This window comes from Clarias gariepinus, chromosome 18, assembly GCF_024256425.1.
Source record: "Clarias gariepinus isolate MV-2021 ecotype Netherlands chromosome 18, CGAR_prim_01v2, whole genome shotgun sequence".
Classification (NCBI taxonomy): Eukaryota; Metazoa; Chordata; class Actinopteri; order Siluriformes; family Clariidae; genus Clarias; species Clarias gariepinus.
Window position 1 is genome coordinate 10,743,440 of NC_071117.1, and position 20,452 is coordinate 10,763,891.

At 35.9% G+C, this 20,452-nt stretch overlaps 1 protein-coding gene across 1 annotated transcript; it reads right to left on the reverse strand.

The window, feature by feature from the left end:
- Positions 1 to 954: 954 nt before the first annotated feature.
- On the reverse strand, positions 955 to 6,508 carry LOC128506901 (tetraspanin-1-like). Its single transcript, XM_053477515.1, has 7 exons — positions 6,386 to 6,508; positions 3,269 to 3,484; positions 3,033 to 3,107; positions 1,843 to 1,950; positions 1,568 to 1,696; positions 1,331 to 1,423; positions 955 to 1,153 (listed from the first exon to the last, which is right to left on the reverse strand). Exons 1-7 carry the CDS (start codon positions 6,440 to 6,442, stop codon positions 1,112 to 1,114), a joined length of 720 nt encoding a protein of 239 aa, XP_053333490.1. The 5' UTR covers positions 6,443 to 6,508; the 3' UTR covers positions 955 to 1,111.
- Between the last annotated feature and the right edge of the window lie 13,944 nt (positions 6,509 to 20,452).

Sequence of the window (20,452 nt, forward strand, 5' to 3'; positions counted from 1 at the left end):
CAGGAAAGCAAGATCTCTGCTGCAGAGGAGAAGCTCATAAAAAGATTACAGGCCTCAGAAATCACCAATTAACAAACAGCACCCAAGATTAGAGCCATTATGAAAGATTTACAGAGCATAAGTAGCAGATATATCTTAATATTAACGGTTCATAGGAGATTATCGTGTATTTCGGACGCAGAAGAGGACATTATGTATGTATGCCTTTATCTGCATGTGTTCAGCAGTTAGAAAAGTTGCAGTTGGATGAATTCATGTGCCTAAAAAAGTGGTTTTGGTTTGTGCTGATTATGTTAAATGTGCTCCAATGCCATGAAATGATGCGCAGTAAAAGCATAATTAACCGGTGCACATGAAATCCACCAGGAGTTGCTAGAGGTTAATACTGTAAAATCTCTGCTGAAAGCTGATGATGATTTCAGGTAACCCAGTTACAATTGAATATTCAGTCACAGATAAACATGCGGATCAAATTATTAGCATGAACAGACCACTTCCTGAGAAACTCTACATTTACACTGTCAGGTAAATGTGACCCACTTCCGATTTTTTGCTCATACAGTATGTGACACATATCGGATATGTGCTATGTCCGTGTAAACAGGGAAAAAACGCATACATTGGCTAGAGTGTAGCCCAAGAACCTCCCTTTAAGTATATGCGATGTTTCAGATGACATGGCAAGTGTAAACACGTGTATCAGATATGAGTCATAGTTAAAAGAACATGTAAACAGACGGTCATAAAAATCAAATATAGGCAACAAATAAGAATTGGGCATCGAGACCTGCAGTGTAAACGTAGCTTAATGTCAGACCACTCTCATAAATGACCATGCATGATTGTTGCTTGTAAAATAAAAACTCAAAAGAAAATGACAGAAAGAAATATACGGTAAATATGAAAATGCTAACAACAAAAATATATATATAGACTCATATAGTATCACTGGCTCATATTTGCATTTTGAGGTATAGGTTGCGTTAACTTAAAAGCATTAACCTTATTAAAAGCATACATGAAAATAAGTTTTTTTTTCCAGTAAACAATTTGTATTATTGCAGGTGTAAGATGTTACAGTGTGCAGCATTACACCTGCATGTTTCCAGGTTTACCCCCTGTACAGTATAAGGGACACGATCATTGCAACAACCTGTAAAAAGAGAGACAAAAGTATATAATATATAGATAAATGTCCATATAGGACACATAATGGTTGGAATGTTTGGGTCCAATTTGTGTATTTTCTAATCCAGTGTTGTCTACTGTATATTCATTTTTTCTGTAAATGTACTAAATCCTTAATTGTGTGGTGTGAAAGTTTCAATACCTCTATAGCAATGATACAAACAGCAATGCCCCCGAGCAAGGAAGAGTTATTCTGCACCCACTTCACCAGAGCGTCAAAACACCCAGTCACTTTCTGCCAACAAAACAAAAAAGAAAAAAAAAAGAAAAAGACAGGTTTTGAAAAGGAGCAGAAAATCCTTGAAACTGCTTGTAGTAAATCTAAAAGCATATTAATAGGTTTATAATCAGACTGCTGCAGTAGACTCAGGACAAATACCTCTGATTCTGCTTTTTTGCGAAAACACTCATTTGTTTCAGAGCAGCAGGATGGGGGGTACAATGAGGTGTTATTTACATGTGGGGAATCCTCGAAGTCTGTGTAATTGTTATATCCACAGCATTTCATCTACAAGCACACACACACACACACACACACACACATGGCACTTTAGCTAAGGAATGCCTGTGTAATCCTGTTGATGACAATAATGTAAACTAGTCTGTAAAGTGCAAACAGTCCAGCCCAAAACCAAGCAGTGTAAAGTGATGTACCAAATCCATCGTCTCGTTCCACGGTTTAGTGATGATGTTGTTTTTACCATAGTTCTCCTTTATGTTCTTAGCGACTTGTGTACGTATATTATTCAGCAGTACCTCTGCCTGAGGAAACAAAGTAAACATTTTTTATGTGTTAATTATTACAACAAACACAGCCTCATTTTCTCTTTTATTTCTTTTTACATTTTTATTCCTAACCAACCTGGTGTACTATACTCTTTCAGAACATTTGTTTAGTCATGCTTGTCATTGTGTGTAGCAATTAATTAGCTCATGTTGTTGGACTTCGGCTGCTTTCGTCAAGGGGTCCATCCAACCTGCACAACAACTTGGCACAGGTTTTAATTGAATGCCCTTTTTGGTGCAACCATTTTATCTGGCCGTGGGACTGGCAGTGTATCAGTGGCTGGGGTTTGGGCTTTGGGTGGGAATCGAACCCGACCTACTGCAATGGCATGCAAGGGGCCTGCCTCAGAGCTACAGTACCAATGCCCTATTGATTATAAAGGCAAAGGTCATTTCCGCCTGACTTTGCTAAGGCTAACCTCTTTGAGGTTTCTTAACTGTCCAAGGTCTTAGAACAACCCCACTACACACCACCAAAAGAAGAAAAAAAACTAACAGTATGAATTTTAAATCTTTGCACTTTTCCTGAGAATCAATCTGAATTCTTAGGAAAGGAGGTGGAAGTGACAAAAGTTTGCCCAATTCTTACTTACTGCAGATAGTCAAACCTTTCTTGAATATAAACACGATATATTTATAAAAATTAACCTGCTATAAAAATGTTTTGCTGTTGGATATGGTAGTTAATGTTCATGTGGTTCTCCATAAAAGTCCCAAATTACAACTAATTATTATTTTTTTAAGACAAAGAGTATGGTACATCATGTGATCCAGCATAAAGGTTTGCTTTTTCTGGGATCTTCTCACATCCTACTGGACCCAGTATAAAAACTGTGCAAGCAGGCGATCAGAAGCTCATGAGACAAAATATCAACATGTACAACAAAAAATTGTAACAGGGAATGGGTCAAAACTGTTTCACAACAAATAAAGACTCTGGATATCCTTCTAAGACAACTGATCAATAGATACTGGTTTTAACTGGCTGCTTGAGAACATAACATAATACATAAAAATCTACTATACTTGTACTGTACATTAAGGATCACTACTCTTACCTTAGACTGGTGAAGCAGAAGGAGTACTGCTGCCAACACCTCCGCGACAAACACAGCGAAGATGATGATGAAGTACTGTAACACCATCATGGAGTCAGTTGAGTATATGTTTGGTAAAGGAATGTTTTTTAATGGAAAGAAATACTTTCAAACCCTAATTGTTGTCAGGTTACATTAGGGGTGAGAAGCAATTTTTTATGAAAAAAAAAAAACAAACAAGATCAGAGATCACTCACGATCATGAGCATGCACTTATCCTCACAGTAGGCTCCGCAGCAGCCCAGGAAGCCCATGAAGGCAAGGACGGCCCCAATAGCAATTAGCGAGTAGGTAGCATTAAACCAAGGAGCAAAATCTGAGAAAATTTCATTATTGTTTTTCAGCAATTCAAGAACAGTCTTGCCCTTCGTTTCGATCAAAAATCCAATGATCGCCGTTATACCACCGGCTATCTGTTGACCGAATAAGGGGGACAAAGAAACAAAGTTAAAATGCAGAAATGAAGGAGAGGGGAACTGGGGAGTTACAGGAAGAGACCTGCCAACCAAAGTAGCCTACTGTTTTAATTTCTCATCACTGAAAGAACAGCCTGGGAATGAATTTTGATTATACATGAAAACGCAAAAACATTATGCCCAGTATTGTATAGGGTCCTCAAAGTTTCAAAAGGTCAAAGTTTCAAAGCGTTTATTTTCATAGGCAATGAAAATTATACAATGAAATCCTTCCTGTGCTTTTCACTATAAAGACCATTAAAAAGTTATGTTGGTACAAGCTGTAAGTACACAATGTACAGTAATATATAATAGTATATTATTAGTAAGCAGTATAGTTTATTTCGAAATGTCTGCGCAAAATCATGTTGTGTGTAGTTTCATTACAGTTATTTGAAAGGTGTGTGTTAAAATAGTTTAAGATGGTGTCAGTAAGCATTTGCCCACATTGGTCCTTTTTGAATCCTGTTTGATATGCCTGGTGTACAGAATGGGACTGAGTACACATGCTTGCAGAGCGCCACTGTTTGCAAGGAATACTCTGGTCCCTATTCCACTGAGCCGAATTAGCCACCCACGTCTCCCGTTCGGTTAATAATAATGATTATTATTATTAGTAGTAGTAGTAGTAGTATAACCGTTGCTTCCAGATTTCCTTTTTCCATCCCTAGCATCAGTTTATATTTGACTGCACAGTTAAATGCATGTTAATATTTTTAAAATCTATTTTGTTTTTTATTTTGTGACGTGATTCTGATCTTTGGCAGTACGAGTGTATGCAGGAGCCGTCATACGTTTTACATAATATTGCATGTGTTTTGTAAGATTCTCTCTTTATCAAGTGTGTTATCCCTTGAATAAAACACGTGTTTGATTAAACTCAATGCAGATACACTGAAACCTCAGGTTGGGGTAACGTGGTTTGCAAGTGTTCTGCAAGACGAGCAAAGATTTTTAATAAATTTTGACTTGAAAAACGAACAAGTCTTGATTTACGTACCGAGTATCATGTACATTAACATTAATAATGACTCGATAACGGCGCTTTTGAGTCGATACCAAGGCATTAACAAGGTGTCCTGTACCAATGTCTCCAGTGGTCATTACGATTTGCAACTGTCTAAATTCGGGAGCATATCTGGCTCAGTGGAATGGAGGCATCTACACAATGCAAGCTGTGATGCACTGGGTGTTCTGATACCTTTCTATAATGGCCAGCATTGACTTTTTCAGCGGTTTGTGCTACACTGGACTTCCTGTGGGATCAATAATTGACCTGGAGGTGGTGTTAATGATGTGGCTGATTGCTGTATGTTGTTAATCCACATAAAATATAATGATACTCAAAATTAATAAAGAACAAAACTTTTAAATTATAAACTTCTTTAATTCCATCTGGTGCAAGCAATTGCTATTCCCAGTCATGTCATCAATTGAATGTATTAAACATGAGCAATTTATAGTGTCACATGATCTCAATATAAGTACACCTGTTCATGGAAGTTCATTAGAAAGCATAAACAGACAGAATTATGATGCATTACGAAGTTCAAGATATCATGTTTTGTATTTAGTTGCCAAATGACCAGTTTAAGCAAATGTGTTTGAAAAAGCTTTAAAATCAAATGAAACATGAACTTGAACACTATGTTTACTATCCTTAACAAAATCTTTCGATCACCCAGAAAACACCATCCTGATTGCGAAGCATGGTGGTGGCAGGATCATGCTCTGTAAATACTTTTCATCAGCAAGTTTTGGGAAAGTTTTCAGGTAAGTGAGATTAAATCAAATACAGGGCAATTCTTTCTCTTACTTTAATAAATATAAGTAAATAATTTTTTATTAGATTTATTATTGGCTTTGATAAAGATGTTATAAATCTAATCTTTAATTCACAGAGCTAGAGACTTCTAATGGACAGTAATGATGCCTAGGCGACACTTGAGAGATTTTAAACAAACAACCAGCCAAAACTTATACATCTAAAAAAAAACACTGTTTCAACAATTTGGCAAAAAAGAATGGACAAAAATATCATGATCCAAGGATCATATTCAAAAACATCAAAAAGGATTTAAAAGCTGAGTCATTTACCTAATTTCAATCCAATTGAGCATTTAATCTACAGAAAACAAAATTAAAAGACAGAAAACCCCACAAATAAGCCACAACTGAAGTCCAACAGGTAAAGAGTCCAAGAGATAAAACATTTGGTGACATTCATGGGCTTCAAATTTCAGGCAGTCATTGATTGCAAAGTGTGCATCCATGTATTAATAAACTTTTTAAAAATTTCTTTTGAGTTTGTTATAATAGAGGGATTTTGGAAAAATGGCTAAAATTCCTAAACCATTAATCCAATATTTTTGTTTTTAACAGCTTGATTTAAATCTGAAGGTGTACAGTGCATCACTTTCCAAATACTTACAGACCTGAAAGAAAACATATTTTTCACAAAGGTACAATTAGAAACCCGATCAGCACTGCGCCATAAAGCAGCTGTTTACAGCTCATTCACCAGATTAACTCATTCTGGTTATGACTAGATTACATCTTACTTTGTGTGTTTAATATTTGACACAGTTGTACAATAATTTCCTGTTTCGGAGAAGATGAAGCGTACAAATTAAACCACTATAACCACATTTTCTTGGCCTATTCATTGCTGCGGTTTACCTTATGCAGTATATTAATCAAACATACAAACTCACTTCTTAATACAGTACACTGCAAGTATAAACACATTGGTCTGATCTAATATTAATACACCTTAGATACTGAAACTGCTAATGCTATATTCATATTAATGATCACTATTTAAATAAAAAAAAAAGAATTTCAAAAAACTTGACTTACAAGGATGGCACTGTTGATGATGACCATTAGTACCTTGAGAATCCATGTGCAAGTCATCTTGCTTTCTGTTTAGTTTTTTTGAAAACCCTTTGTGTAAATTGAACAAACTGGCTGTTGTTTTAAACACTCACTGCAAACCCACCTCTGCAGGGAAGTGGCAAAGGTTCTGCATCTACATTACCAAGAAGATCTGACACGTGGCTCAATGCCTTCCTGTGTGTATGGTTAACACTACAGCCAATCACACAATGCAAACAGGACTTCTAATTTAAACAAAAAAACATTAAATATTCTACAAGTCTATTTATAAATAAGGATTTGGAAAAAAATGAAAAAAGAAATTATTGCATAGAATACAGTATATTTCTTAAACTTTGATGGTTACGTTTACCTTTATTTTTATTATTATTATTATTGTAATCATCATAATCAGTATGTGACTTACATATTATTATTATTATTATTATTATTATTATTAATAATAATAATAATAATAATAATCACAATAATAATCACAATAATAATCATAATTTGTTTTACAATAAGTAATAGTAAAAAAAAAAAATTAATAAATTGTTACATTCCTAAAAAGAAGGAATGCACTAAAACCTATAACCCTAATTATAATTATATTCATTTAAGCAGTGACTTTTAAGAGTTTGATGATGGAGGGACTTTATAAATAAATAAATTAATAAATAAATAGAGTTATGAAAATGCAATAATTGTACAGTTAAATATAGTTTAGTGCAAGCAGAGTCAGGCCAAGGCATAAGCAAATAAAGCAGCTGCTAAGGGCCCCCAAGAGTGACAGCGATTTTTTTTGTGATACGTCAATGTACAATTATACAAAAATGCAATATTAAATGAAAAAACAACAACAACAGTGCAATATTGAACAAAAAAAACCCCGCAATATTATGATAACAGGCTGCAGGATGCAAGCACAGGATGTAACTGTAATTATTGGATCTTAAAGAGGCACCAGCACTGCAGCAAAACCATCATAAATGTCACAAAAAGGACATCCTTCGGGTGCAGACAAAAAAGAAAAGAAAAAAAAGAAGAAAAAAAAGAAAAGCGAAGAAAAGAAAAAACAAGATAAAGGCATGATAATACGGAAATTCATGTAAACTAAGCTATTTTGTGAGCTAATGTCAGCTGGTTAGTTAATTTACAGCCTAATTATGCCATTTTCTTGTTTCATGTAAGTTCATGTTTTAATAAACATCCTTAAATAGACTTGACATAGTAATGTATTATAATATAACAAATTTTTAAGACAGTTTTAGATTAAAGTTTTTGTCTTTTGGAATTCAGCTTTTCTGAGTATATATTTCTTTATTAAATGTTAAATTAGATTTGTGCTGAGCGAATAATGAAGCATTAACAATAGTCAATTGAATTGCAGCACAGATGGGCCACCAAATAAAATTCTGCTTAAAGCCCCATAAAGGCTGATGGCAAGTTATGGATTTAATAATTAATCATTTTACCATTGTCAATTCATGGACATCAATCAATCATTTTACATCTCTGACATTGCGTGATAATGAAAAGCAATCAACTGAACATAAGGGGTACAATGTTGAAGAGTTCTCACCGAGCTGAATGCTCTCACCAAGCTTTGTGGGTTTCCTTCGGATAAGTGCTAGACTTCTGTCTGAGAAAATATAGGTGATAAACCACAGAAGGCTTGTACATTTATGCCCAACTGCAGCTGTTTATTTTTTTTTACTTTCTAAACAAAGCTTAACCTAAACTAGAGATCCGATCTTTTAAGTGGTAAAACTATGCAAAAGTTTTTGTAGGTGTACACGACCAAGAAGACACCTTCCATCAATTCCTTTCAGTGTATATAGTTAACACTACAGCCAAGAATACTACACACAATGCAAATAGGACTTCTGTGTTAAATCAATAAAACATTTAATATTCTATAAATGTATTTATACATCATGTTTTAAAAAAAGGAAAAATATATATTATTGCAGAGAGTATATTTCATTAATTGTGATAGTTACTTTTACCTTTATGATTATGATGATGAATATTATTTTTATAGTAATCATAATCATAATCATAATGATTAATAATAATTTTGATTATAACAATAACAGTATATATATATATATATATAATTTGTTATATTCTGTTGTTATATTGTATATATTCAATAATTTGTTATATTCTTAAAAAGTAGGAATCCACTAAAATCTATAACTAGATTTACAATTATTTTCATTTGTCCAGTGACTTGAAGTTTGATGATGGAGGGATTTAATAAATAAATCATTAAATAAAGCTATGAAAATGCAATAATTGCAAAATGAAATATAGTTTCGTGTTTGGCAAGCAGAGTCAGCCCAAGACATAAGCAAACTGAGCGGCTGCTTAGGGCCCCCCGTGACCACAAGGTTTTCCATCTACACTACCAAGAAAACACGCGGCTCAATGCCTTCCTGTGTGTATAGTTTACACTACAGTCAAGAATACTACACACAATGCAAATAGGACTTCTATGTTAAATCAACAAAACATTTAATATTCTATAAATGTATTTATACTTCAGGATTTTTTTTTTAAAAAGGAAAAATATATATTATTGCAGAGAGTATATTCCCTAAATCGTGATAGTTACTTTTATCTTTATGATTATGATGATGAATATTATTTTTTTAGTAATCATCATCACAATCATAATGATTAATAATAATTTTGATTATAAATAATAATAATAACAATAACAGTCATCATCATCGTCATCATATTAATAATAATAATAATAATAATTTGTTTTACAATAAGCTATATTTAAAAAATTAAATCAATAATTTGTTACATTCTTAAAAAGAAGAAATTCACTAAAATCTATAACTGTATTTATACAGTTTCATTTTTCATATAAAATGAAATATAGTTTAGTGTTTGGCAAGCAGAGTCAGCCCAAGGCATAAGTAAACTAAGCGGCTGCTTAGGGCCCCCCGTGACCACCAGGTTTTGCATCTACACTACCAAGAAGACACGTGGCTCAAAGCCTTCCTGTGTGTATAGTTTACACTACAGCAAGAATACTACACACAATGCAAATAGGACTTCTGTGAAAACATTTAATATTCTATAAATGTATTTAAACATCAGGATTTGAAAAAAAGGAAACAAATATATTATTGCAGAGAGTATATTTCATAAATTGTGATGGTTACTTTTATCTTTATGATTATGATGATCATGATTATTTTTATTGTTATTATTAAAGTAATCATCACCATCATCATGTGACTCATATTATTATTATAATAATAATAATAATAATCATCATCATCATCATGTCATCATATTAATATTAATATTAATAATAACGATAATAATAATAATAATTTGTTTTACAATAAAAAAAATATATAAAAAATTAAATCAATTTTTAATTTTTAAATAAAAAATTAAGAGTTGGCCAAGTCATAAGCAAACAAAGAAGCTGCTTAGGGCCCCCCGTAACCACCAGGGGCCCTCTAATGTGACAGCCATTTTATATACATATACTGTATATACTATATATACAGGTCTTTCTCAAAAAATTTGCATATTGTGATAAAGTTCATTATTTTCTGTAATGTACTGATAAACATTAGACTTTTATATATTTTAGATTCATTACACACAACTGAAGTAGTTCAAGCCTTTTATTGTTTTAATATTGATGATTTTGGCATACAGCTCATGAAAACCCCAAATTCCTATCTTAAAAAATTAGCATATTTCATCCAACCAATAAAAGAAAAGTGTTTTTAATACAAAAAAAGTCAACCTTCAAATAATTATGTTCAGTTATGCACTCAATACTTGGTTGGGAATCCTTTTGCAGAAATGACTGCTTCAATGCGGCGTGGCATGGAGGCAATCAGCCTGTGGCACTGCTGAGGTGTTATGGAGGCCCAGGATGCTTCGATAGCGGCCATAAGCTCATCCAGAGTGTTGGGTCTTGTGTCTCTCAACTTTCTCTTCACAATATCCCACAGATTCTCTATGGGGTTCAGGTCAGGAGAGTTGGCAGGACAATTGAGCACAGTAATACCATGGTCAGTAAACCATTTACCAGTGGTTTTGGCACTGTGAGCAGGTACCAGGTCGTGCTGAAAAATAAAATCTTCATCTCCATAAAGCTTTTCAGCAGATGGAAGCATGAAGTGCTCCAAAATCTCCTGATAGCTAGCTGCATTGACCCTGCCCTTGATAAAACACAGTAAACCAACACCAGCAGCTGACATGGCACCCCAAACCATCACTGACTGTGGGTACTTGACACTGGACTCTGGCACCTTGATTGCCGAATGACATGCAAAAGTTGCTTTCATCCGAAAAAAGTACTTTGGACCACTGAGCAACAGTCCAGTGCTGCTTCTCTGTAGCCCAGTTCAGGCGCTTCTGCCGCTGTTTCTGGTTCAAAAGTGGCTTGACCTGGGGAATGCGGCACCTGTAGCCCATTTCCTGCACACGCCTGTACACGGTGGCTCTGGATGTTTCTACTCCAGACTCAGTCCACTGCTTCTGCAGGTCCCGTAAGGTCTGGAATCGGGCCTTCTCCACAATCTTCCTCAGGGTCCGGTCACCTCTTCTCGTTGTGCAGCGTTTTCTGCCACACCTTTTTCTTCCCACAGACTTCCCACTGAGGTGCCTTGATACAGCACTCTGGGAACAGCCTATTCGTTCAGAAATTTCTGTGTCTTACCCTCTTGCTTGAGGGTGTCAATGAAGGCCTTCTGGACAGCAGTCAGGTCGGCAGTCTTACCCATGATTGCGGTTTTGAGTAATGAACCAGGCTGGGAGTTTTTTAAAGTCTCAGGAATCTTTTGCAGGTGTTTAGAGTTAATTAGTTGATTCAGATGATTAGGTTAATAGCTCGTTTAGAGAACCTTTTCATGATGTACTAATTTTTTGAGATAGGAATTTTGGGTTTTCATGAGCTGTATGCCAAAATCATCAATATTAAAACAATGAAAGGCTTGAACTACTTCAGTTGTGTGTAATAAATGTAAAATATATGAAAGTCTAATGTTTATCAGTACATTACAGAAAATAATGAACTTTATCACAATATGCTAATTCATTAAGAAGGACCTGTATATATTTTCTTTTGGGGGGGGGGGGTGATATGTCAATATGTCAATGTACATTTAAACAACAACAATGCAATATTAAACAACAACAGCAAAAAACGCAATATTATGTTAACAGGCTGCAGGATGCAAGCACAGGATGTGACTGTGATCATTGGAACTGATTTAAGAGGCACCAGCACTGCTGCAAAACCATCATAATGTCAACAAAAAGGACATCCTTCGGGTGCAGTGAAAAGAAAAAAAAAGAAAAGCGAAACAGAGAAAAACTGGAGAGATAAAGATATGATAAGAAAATTTATGTAAACTAAGCTATCTTGTGAGCTAATGTTGGATGGTTATTTATTCATTAATTAATAATAATTAATAATAATTAACAGCCTAAATAAGCCATGTTCTTGTTTTAGGAAAGTTGATGGTTAAACATCCTTAAATAGACTTGACATATTATTGTATTATAATATAACAAATTACTAAGATTTAGATTAAAGTTTTTGTCCTCTGTGTTAAAAATACTTTTCTGGGTATATATTTTGTTAATAAAATGTTAAATTAGATTTATACTGAGCAAATAATGAAGCATTGACAATAGTCAAACGTTTTGCAGCACATACTGTAGGAACGTACCAAATAAAATTCTTCTTAGAGCCCCATAAAGGCTTGGGCCGGCATTGATGGCAAGTGATGGATTGAACAATTAATCATTTTACCATTGTCAATTCATGGACATCAATCAATCATTTTACATCTCTGACATTTTACATCTCTGTGTGATGGTAAAAAACAATCAACTAAACATAAGGTGTTAAATGTTAGAGTGTGGAGTTCACACCAAGCTAAATGCGCTTACCAAGCTTTGTGGGTTTCTTCATGAGTTTCCTTTGGTAAGTGTTAGTCTCCAAACATGATGATCTTCATCTACAGTAAGTCAAAAGTATTGACAAATATAATGTGCCTTAAATAATAAAACAAAAACAATCTTGTGAATTGAATGTGATGTGAATGTGAATTCTTAAGTTAATGACCTCAAAAAAGATAATTGGAGTCAGGCGTCATACCTGGAGCCTTGTTAAGAAAATTTTTTTTTGGGGGTGTGGTAGAGCTACTTCGATAAAAACCACTTGAACTATTTTTGCGTATACTCTAGCTGCATGAAAAGTGCATGAAAATAAATCTGTGAAAGTGTCACAAGATTTTAAAGACCAAAGAAATTTACCAGTTTACAGTTAAGCAAATGGAGACACTGTGGGGCTGTGGCTACTCTACCAAAAAGTGGGCGCCCAGTCAAAATGACCCAAAGCGGCCAACAAAGAGATCAATGAGGTAAAGAAAGAAAACCAGAGTGACAGCCAAAGATTTGAAGGCATCATGGGAACTGACTAACATTTGTGTTCATGAGTCTACAGTTTGTAAAACATTGAACGAGCAGGGTGTCCATGGCAGGACACCACAAGGGAAGCCGCTGATTACATGGCTGCACACCTGAACTTTGTGAAAGAGCACATTGACACTCCAAAGCAATGCTGGCAAAATGTTTTGTGCACTGATGAAACTAAGATTGAACTCTTTGGAAAGAACATGCAGCACTACATCTGACATAAAAAAATCACTAGATATCATCATGATGACATCATCCCAACCGTAAAGTACGAGGGAGGAAAATTCATGATTTGGGCCTGCTTTGCTGCATCAAGGCCTGGCCTTCTTGCAGTCATTGAAGGGAACAATTCCCAAGCAAATCAAAAAAACTTTCTTCAGGATAATGTGAAAATGTCTGTATGTCAGCTGAAAATCTGAAGAAGTTGGTTGATGCAAGGGGACAATGACCCAGGAAGATCTGACAGGAAGAATGGAATAAAATTCCTCTTGATCCACAGCTACAGGAAGCCCCAGGTTGAGGTTATTGCTGACTGGGAGGGTCATCCAGTTATTACTGTAATCCCAAGAGTTCACTTACTTTTACTAATACCCTTTGAATGTTGAATGACTGTGTTCAATAAAGTCATTAAAGATCAGATTTTTTGTGTGTTATTATTTTAGGCACATTATATTTGCCAATACTCTTGACTTAGATGAAGATCAGATCACATTTTATGACAAAACCATAAAATTAAAACAGGTTCACATACTTCTACTGTATCTCCCAACCTGTGTTTCTTTCTTCTTGAAATATGTATCACCATTGCCTTTACCATTTTTTTTTTTTTTTAAGAAATCTATCCTTCCACATTCCTGGACTCTGTACCTATCCATCACCTATTCATCACCTCTGATGCATGCCCATTAAGGTAAGCTTCACTCACCAATCTTTCTTCTTTGGGGACACTCACTACCACTTTGAAAGATGGCGCCAAAGTTCAGCTATTTACAATTTTTGGTTACGACCAGTGATCCCTGACACCTGTATGCTGCTTCCAGGCACCTGGCAAATAAGGATTTGCAGATGTAAATGTGAGCACAAAAATTGTCGACCACTAAATCAGGCATCTCTAATTGTGCGAATTATTGCGAATGGCACTCTTTAAAGTTAGATCACTGATAAATAAAACTTTAGTTTTAAACCATAATTTTTCCCCTCTCTATCTGAATTCCATACCCAGACTGAGACCTGGCTGAAAGCAGGTGAAAACAGCGCTTTTTCTGAGCTTCTCCCTGCCAGCTGTTCCTTTCTCAGCTCTCTGTGAGGCTCAGGTCATGGGGGAGGCTTGGCGTCTATTTTCAAAGTACATTTTTGTTGTCAGTCTATTTCTACAGATGACTCTCTGTAGTTTTGAACAGCAGTTATATGTGGTTGATTTTAGTTACCCTGTGTTTTTTGCAGTGGTTTAACACCCACATAAAATTAATGTACACTTATGGTGTCCAAATATTTTAAACCTAAACAAGAACACCGGCTAAATGAGAACACTCGTGCTCTTAGGCAGTGTTGTAAACAGGTCGATCGCAAGTGGAGGAAGGACAAATTGCTAGTGTTTCATGGTGCTCTAAAGAACTGCTTAGTAGAATACCAGAATGCTGTTAACGCTGCTAAGTCTTAATTCTTATCTACTCTTACTATTGCTAATAGCTGTCATTACCCTAGGGCACTTTTCAGTGAAGTGATCAAAAAGCAATACAGAGAACAACTTCTTACTGGAAGTTCTTTTCCCCTACAATTCTGAGTAAACTCCAGGGACTGCTGGACAAAGGCATGATTAAAACTGTGAATCATGTAAATCGTTGTTTACATGGTGTCAGCAGTAAGCCTGTACTGGCACAAGGACTTCGCAAGATTGACCCCCTCATTTTTCACCAGAATATCGCGGACAACTGGTTGAAGTTTAAGCGTGAATGGCGCATTTTTTGCAACGCCGGTCTTTCTGCTGCAACGAAGAAAGTGCAAGCGTACACATTTCTCAACATTGCCGGTCCCAATGCCCAAGATAAATATGACACCTTCACTTTCGTGGAGGGGGAAGATCCTGAGGATGCAGACATACTCTGGTAAAAAAAAAAGTATACTAAGTATATCAAATCCTAGCATGCCAAAGCATACTTAAATGTACTTGCAGCCAGACTAATGACTAGTATACTTGAAGTTTGCTATTTTGGAACAACTAATTTTGTACTAAGTGTATTTAAGTTGGAATTAAATTGTACAAAAGTACAATTTTAAGTGTATTAAGTATACTTTTGTGTGCTAAAGTGGAACAACTTTAAGTATACTTAGTACACTTAAAGTATATGCCTGTGTGTGTACTAATGTACATACCTGACAGTAATTAATACAATTTAAGTATATATTTAATATATTATAAGTACATTACAGCTATTTTTACTGTGTTACAAATACATGATTAATATACTATGAGTATATATTTTTATTACAGCAGTAGCTGTTATACTTCTTGTCAATTACAAATACTAAAAAAGTACACTGTGAGGTTAATACAAATATACTTTATTGTATCATACAGTACATAAAACCTTCTAGAATACAGTATTGCAAATGTATTACCAGTACACTAAAGGTGTTTAGGATAATTTACAAATGCTAAATGTATTTTCTACACTATAACATGTTTTTAAAACACATTACATTAGGACAGTAATTATGAGGGAGATTTTATTCATGAGTTCAACAGATTTAATTTGCACAAGGTTACAAAAAACTGTCCTATAGTTTATTTGTATTTAACAAACACACAAATTAAAATTTAAACTGTAGTCTGGACACAGACAGACATTAGTATTAGAGTATACAGGTACAGTATTAGTTTAAACCTGGTGTGTGGACACAGACAGACATCAGTATTAGAGTATAAAGGTACAGTATTAGTTTAAACCTGGTGTGTGGACACAGACAGACATTAGTATTAGAGTATGGGGTCAGGAGTAGCTCAGTGGTTAAGGCATTGGACTACGGTTCCCAGGTTCAAACCCCACAACCACCAAGTTCCCACTGTTGGGCCCTTGAGCAAGGCCCTTAACCCTCAACTGCTCAGATGTGTAATGAGATAAAAATGTAAGTCGCTCTGGATAAGAGCGTCTGCCAAATGACTAAATGTATACAGGTACAGTATTAGTTTAAACCTGGTGTGTTGATTCTAGCTGTTACACAGAGACTGAAAACAGGCCGAGAGCTACGGAGCCATTATACCACAAGCAAAGTACATGAGATTTAGCAACAACACATTAGACAATACATTCTATAGTTTAAAGTATGTACTTAATTACAAATTACCTAACAAAAACCGTTAAATTTACCTTATGCCGATGAAAATAAAATAATAACGATACGAACTAACGCACGCGATGATGCAGCTTCCAGCCGTTAATTCAAACTAGAAGTGGAGGACTGGGGAGCCAATCAGAGAGCGAACTTTCCGAATCTGCCCGCCTACAAACAATTGGCTGGTGAGGCGCCGAATACTAGTCTATGGGTTGCTGGAATAGATACAGAGATATCACACTGCTGCAGTGTGTCACTTTATTCTGTGAGCGCACAGAAGAGTGAGAGAGTGCAAACATAAGTTATCTTGAACAGGAAAAAATTATTTTCAGCGCACAAAAACAAGGTTAACATCGCGCGCGCGAGATAGAGATTTAGCGTGCAGAAACGAGTCTAAAAGCACGAGAGAGTAGTGCACTAAATATAAGTACATTTAAATTTAACTGATAATATACTGAGACTTCCGAATATTAAAAATTGTTTTCTAATGTATACTTTCTGTACATTTGTACAATGATTATTTCGAGCATATTTTTTTAAAATATACCAAAAATACATTGAAAAACAAGTTTAAATAAGTATACTTTGGAAATTAGACCAACCTTTTACTTAAAGTATATTTTCCAATAATATATTTTTGAAAAGTGTACTATAATACAAATATTTTTAAGTATATTAAAAATTTAATTCCAAAATTTGGTAAAAGCATGATGTTAGTATACTTTATATATATTAACTGATGGTACAATTTTTTGTTAGTATATTTGCAATGTACTATCGAGGATTTTAATATATTTGTAATACATTAAAGTGTATTTTTTTTTCACTGGGGTACTGGTAAAAAAGAAATTTGAGAAAATCTGCTTGCCTGTAAAGAATGTAATTGTGGACACACACGCATTCAATACAACGAACCAGAAGACACACAAAACAGTACAGTCATATGTAGCCACGTTAAAAACGTTTGCTGCAAAATGCAACTTACATACAATGACAACATCCGCACACAGCTGCTGAAAGAAAAAAATCTAACTTTGAGCTCAGCTATTGAAATGTGCATGCTACATGAGCAGTCTGAAAAAGGAAATAAAGAGATAAAAAAAGATGCAGACACCAGAGAAATAAAGGGGGAAAGTGAAGTCTGTGCTGTGCAGCTTTCTACATGTTCCAACTGTGGGGGCCAACATTCATCTAACCGCAGCAGCTGTCCAGCCTTCAACAAACGTGGAAATGCATGTGGAAAATGGAACCACTTCTCTAAATCAGATCTGCAGATCAAGTGGAACACGCACATACAACAGACAAGGACAAGGTACATCTCATTTAAACAGAGCGCCCCACACAATACGCAGGGGAGGACAAATACATAGAATAGGTGAACTTGACGCACAGATTGCTTGAGAACCAGCAGACTTATTTTATTGTAAAAGCGTAGAGGTACCAGCTGACAGAGGAGAGATATTTACCATCCTGCTTACTTCTAACATAAGAAAGCAGCTTAAGGTGAAGATCGATACTGGAGCCTGGTGCAATGTACTGTCCAGAGATGTTCTCCAATTCAAGAGCCCACAGAGTGGGTGTCCTCTATGGTGGCAACATGTAAAAAAGATGATGCCTTAAGACTATGCATTGACCCTGTCCACCTCAATAAAGCCCTCCTTAGACCGCACCATCCCATGCCAGGTGCTAAGGTGTTCAGCGTCCTTGATGCAAAGTGTGGATCCTGGCAGGTGTCACCCAAACAACTGCATCAAGGTCACCCGGGTCTAGAAGCAACAAAGCGCAGGGCCAAAGAAACCATGTTTGTAATGCCCTCAGACCACACCAAAAGCAGGGGTCCCTTCAACTGCATGATATACCAGACTTGCCGTGGGCCCTTACAGCGGCAGATATTTTTGAGTGGAGAGGAAAAGAATATCTGGTGCTCGTTGACTCCTATTCTGGCTGGTTTAAAATAGACCAGCTCCCAAATTTAACCAGTACGGCCAGTATAACCAGACTAAAACCTTACTCTGCCACTCATGGAGCTCCCCAGGAGCTAATTACTGACAACGCAGCATATTTTACAAGCAGGGAGTTCAAAGAATTTTCCTGGCTATGGGACCAGCAGTCCCCACTACCCACAATCAAATGGGCTGGCTGAGAGAGCTGTACGCTCAGCCAAACACCTATTAGAAAAGGTGTTAGGTGCTCGTCATGGTACAGACTTATACTTGGCACTGCTCAATCTATGTAACATACCAAGACATGGGCTGCCTTCACCAGCCCAGTGCCTGCTTTCGCGGCACATCAAGACTTCCATTCCCATGATCAAAGGCATGTATGTGCCAAAGGTGGAAACACAGGTCCAGGCAGCTATAACACGGAACAGACAGAGAGGAAAGACACATTATGGCAGGTCCGCTAGGCCCTTGGCTTCATTGCATGCAGAGCAGACAGTGAGAAACAGACGGACAGGGGATATGACAGATTGGCAACGATAATAGAAAAAGCAACACAGCCAAACAGCTACCAGGTTCAGGCTGGAAATGCCACATATGTGAGAAACAGGCTTCATCTCTTACCATACACCTGAGCAATACACCCCGCCTGCAACTACACAGGTCACACTCAACACCAACAATGAACCTCTGCCAGAGAAAAATGTATATATAATAAAAAATATATAAGAATGTTATATATCAACGTTAAAACTGTTCTTGCTAATTCAGTTTCAATTTTATATTCCAGATACACCCCTAATTAAGAAGGGGGATGTAGAACATGTAAATGGTTGTTTGCCGCCCCTTAGTGGCCGTTTACAATAAATGATATGGAAGGTCCCAGGGGGATTGTGGGTAGATTTAAAAGAGTAACAAACAGGTAGTTATGGATAGACTCAAGTCATGTTGCCGTACACAGGCAAAAGATAAAGTTATGCAACAATTTTCTCTCTGTATGATTAAGGTATTTATGTTCATTAGTGGTATAACGTTAACTCTTAGGTTTGTTGTTTATGATGCTTGCTATGCTTACCATGCCAAAAAAAAAAAAAAAAAAGCCTAATATATAAACCATCACATACATTTTTATGGTTTCTATTAAATACCATTATGAACCATTAACCTTTTCCAGTGAAACTATTACAAAATTCCTTATTGTTGTGTGTTTGGGGGACTTTTCCAATAGAATTTACTATCCCACCCACCAATAGAATCCATCATATACAAGCAGACATTGTTATACTTACCATCAAAACCAATACAATTCCCATTATAACCATTAAATCCATTACATCTTCTATTATTTTTGGGCAGGGTTTTATTGTTTTTTCAGCAGTGTATACATCATGAGATCTAATTAAATTTAACCACAACATTATGCTTTGCAACAAAACTGTTGCAAGTACAGTTATTTATTTCCATTGTTTATGTTAATGTTGGCTAAAGCCAATGTATTTACAATATATTTACAGTATACCGTACATGGCCAGTGTAATTTACATATGTGTAGATTGTTTAAAAGACATTTTCCATTTGCTATAACTCTGTTAAGTGACAAAGCATATAATTTGAGGCAGGCACGTGCAGGGGGCGGAGGGTGCTTAAGCACCCGCCCCTTTCCTCCAGGATGCCTCAAGTGGCCTTTTCTTGTTTTTTTTTTTTTTGTTTTTTTTTATGTGTATGTGCGTATGGAGCCCTGTCTTTGCTCCTCAACAGTAAAATGTAACTATTAATCTCAATTTTGCTAAATAAAAGGATCTGGCTTGCATCAGTCACATGACTGCCATTAACCAATGCTCGCTCGTTACGAGCCGAGTACGAGCTCACAAAGTGCACGCGCATTTTCTACAGGCTGGGTGGTGCGGAGCTGGAGGAGAAGCAGGCAAGTTAATTGAAAGGTGCAGACTGCAGCGGAACAGTAAATAGGGCGTACAGCGCACACTACAGTCTATAACAACAAATGAATTAAAATAAATGAGTGTGCTGTTTGTGCATCAGCGCGACAAGCATTACCTGTCCTTTTATGAACTGCACAAGTAGTGGTGGTCATTACCTGGGTGAGGGTGTTACAGGGGTTCTGTAGCTCTGTCCACAGTTTTAGGGAACATGTTTTGTTTTAAAGTAAGTTACAGGACTTTTCCCTTCTTTTCTGGAGGGATTTTATTTCAATAAATATGGATATCCACATAATTATGGATTATTATATGTATGATATTCAACAAAAAAACACTGTTTTTAAAGAGAGTATATTAAGTAA

Bases quoted from the DNA above. Each gene is read 5' to 3' on its own strand.
- LOC128506901 (XM_053477515.1), bottom strand. From the start codon at position 6,442: ATGACTTGCACATGGATTCTCAAGGTACTAATGGTCATCATCAACAGT. The intron at 3,485-6,385 runs GTAAGTCAAGTT...TTCGGTCAACAG, and splicing joins TCATCAACAGTGCCATCCTT to ATAGCCGGTGGTATAACGGC. The intron at 1,154-1,330 runs GTATTGAAACTT...CTCTTTTTACAG, and splicing joins TTTGTATCATTGCTATAGAG to GTTGTTGCAATGATCGTGTC.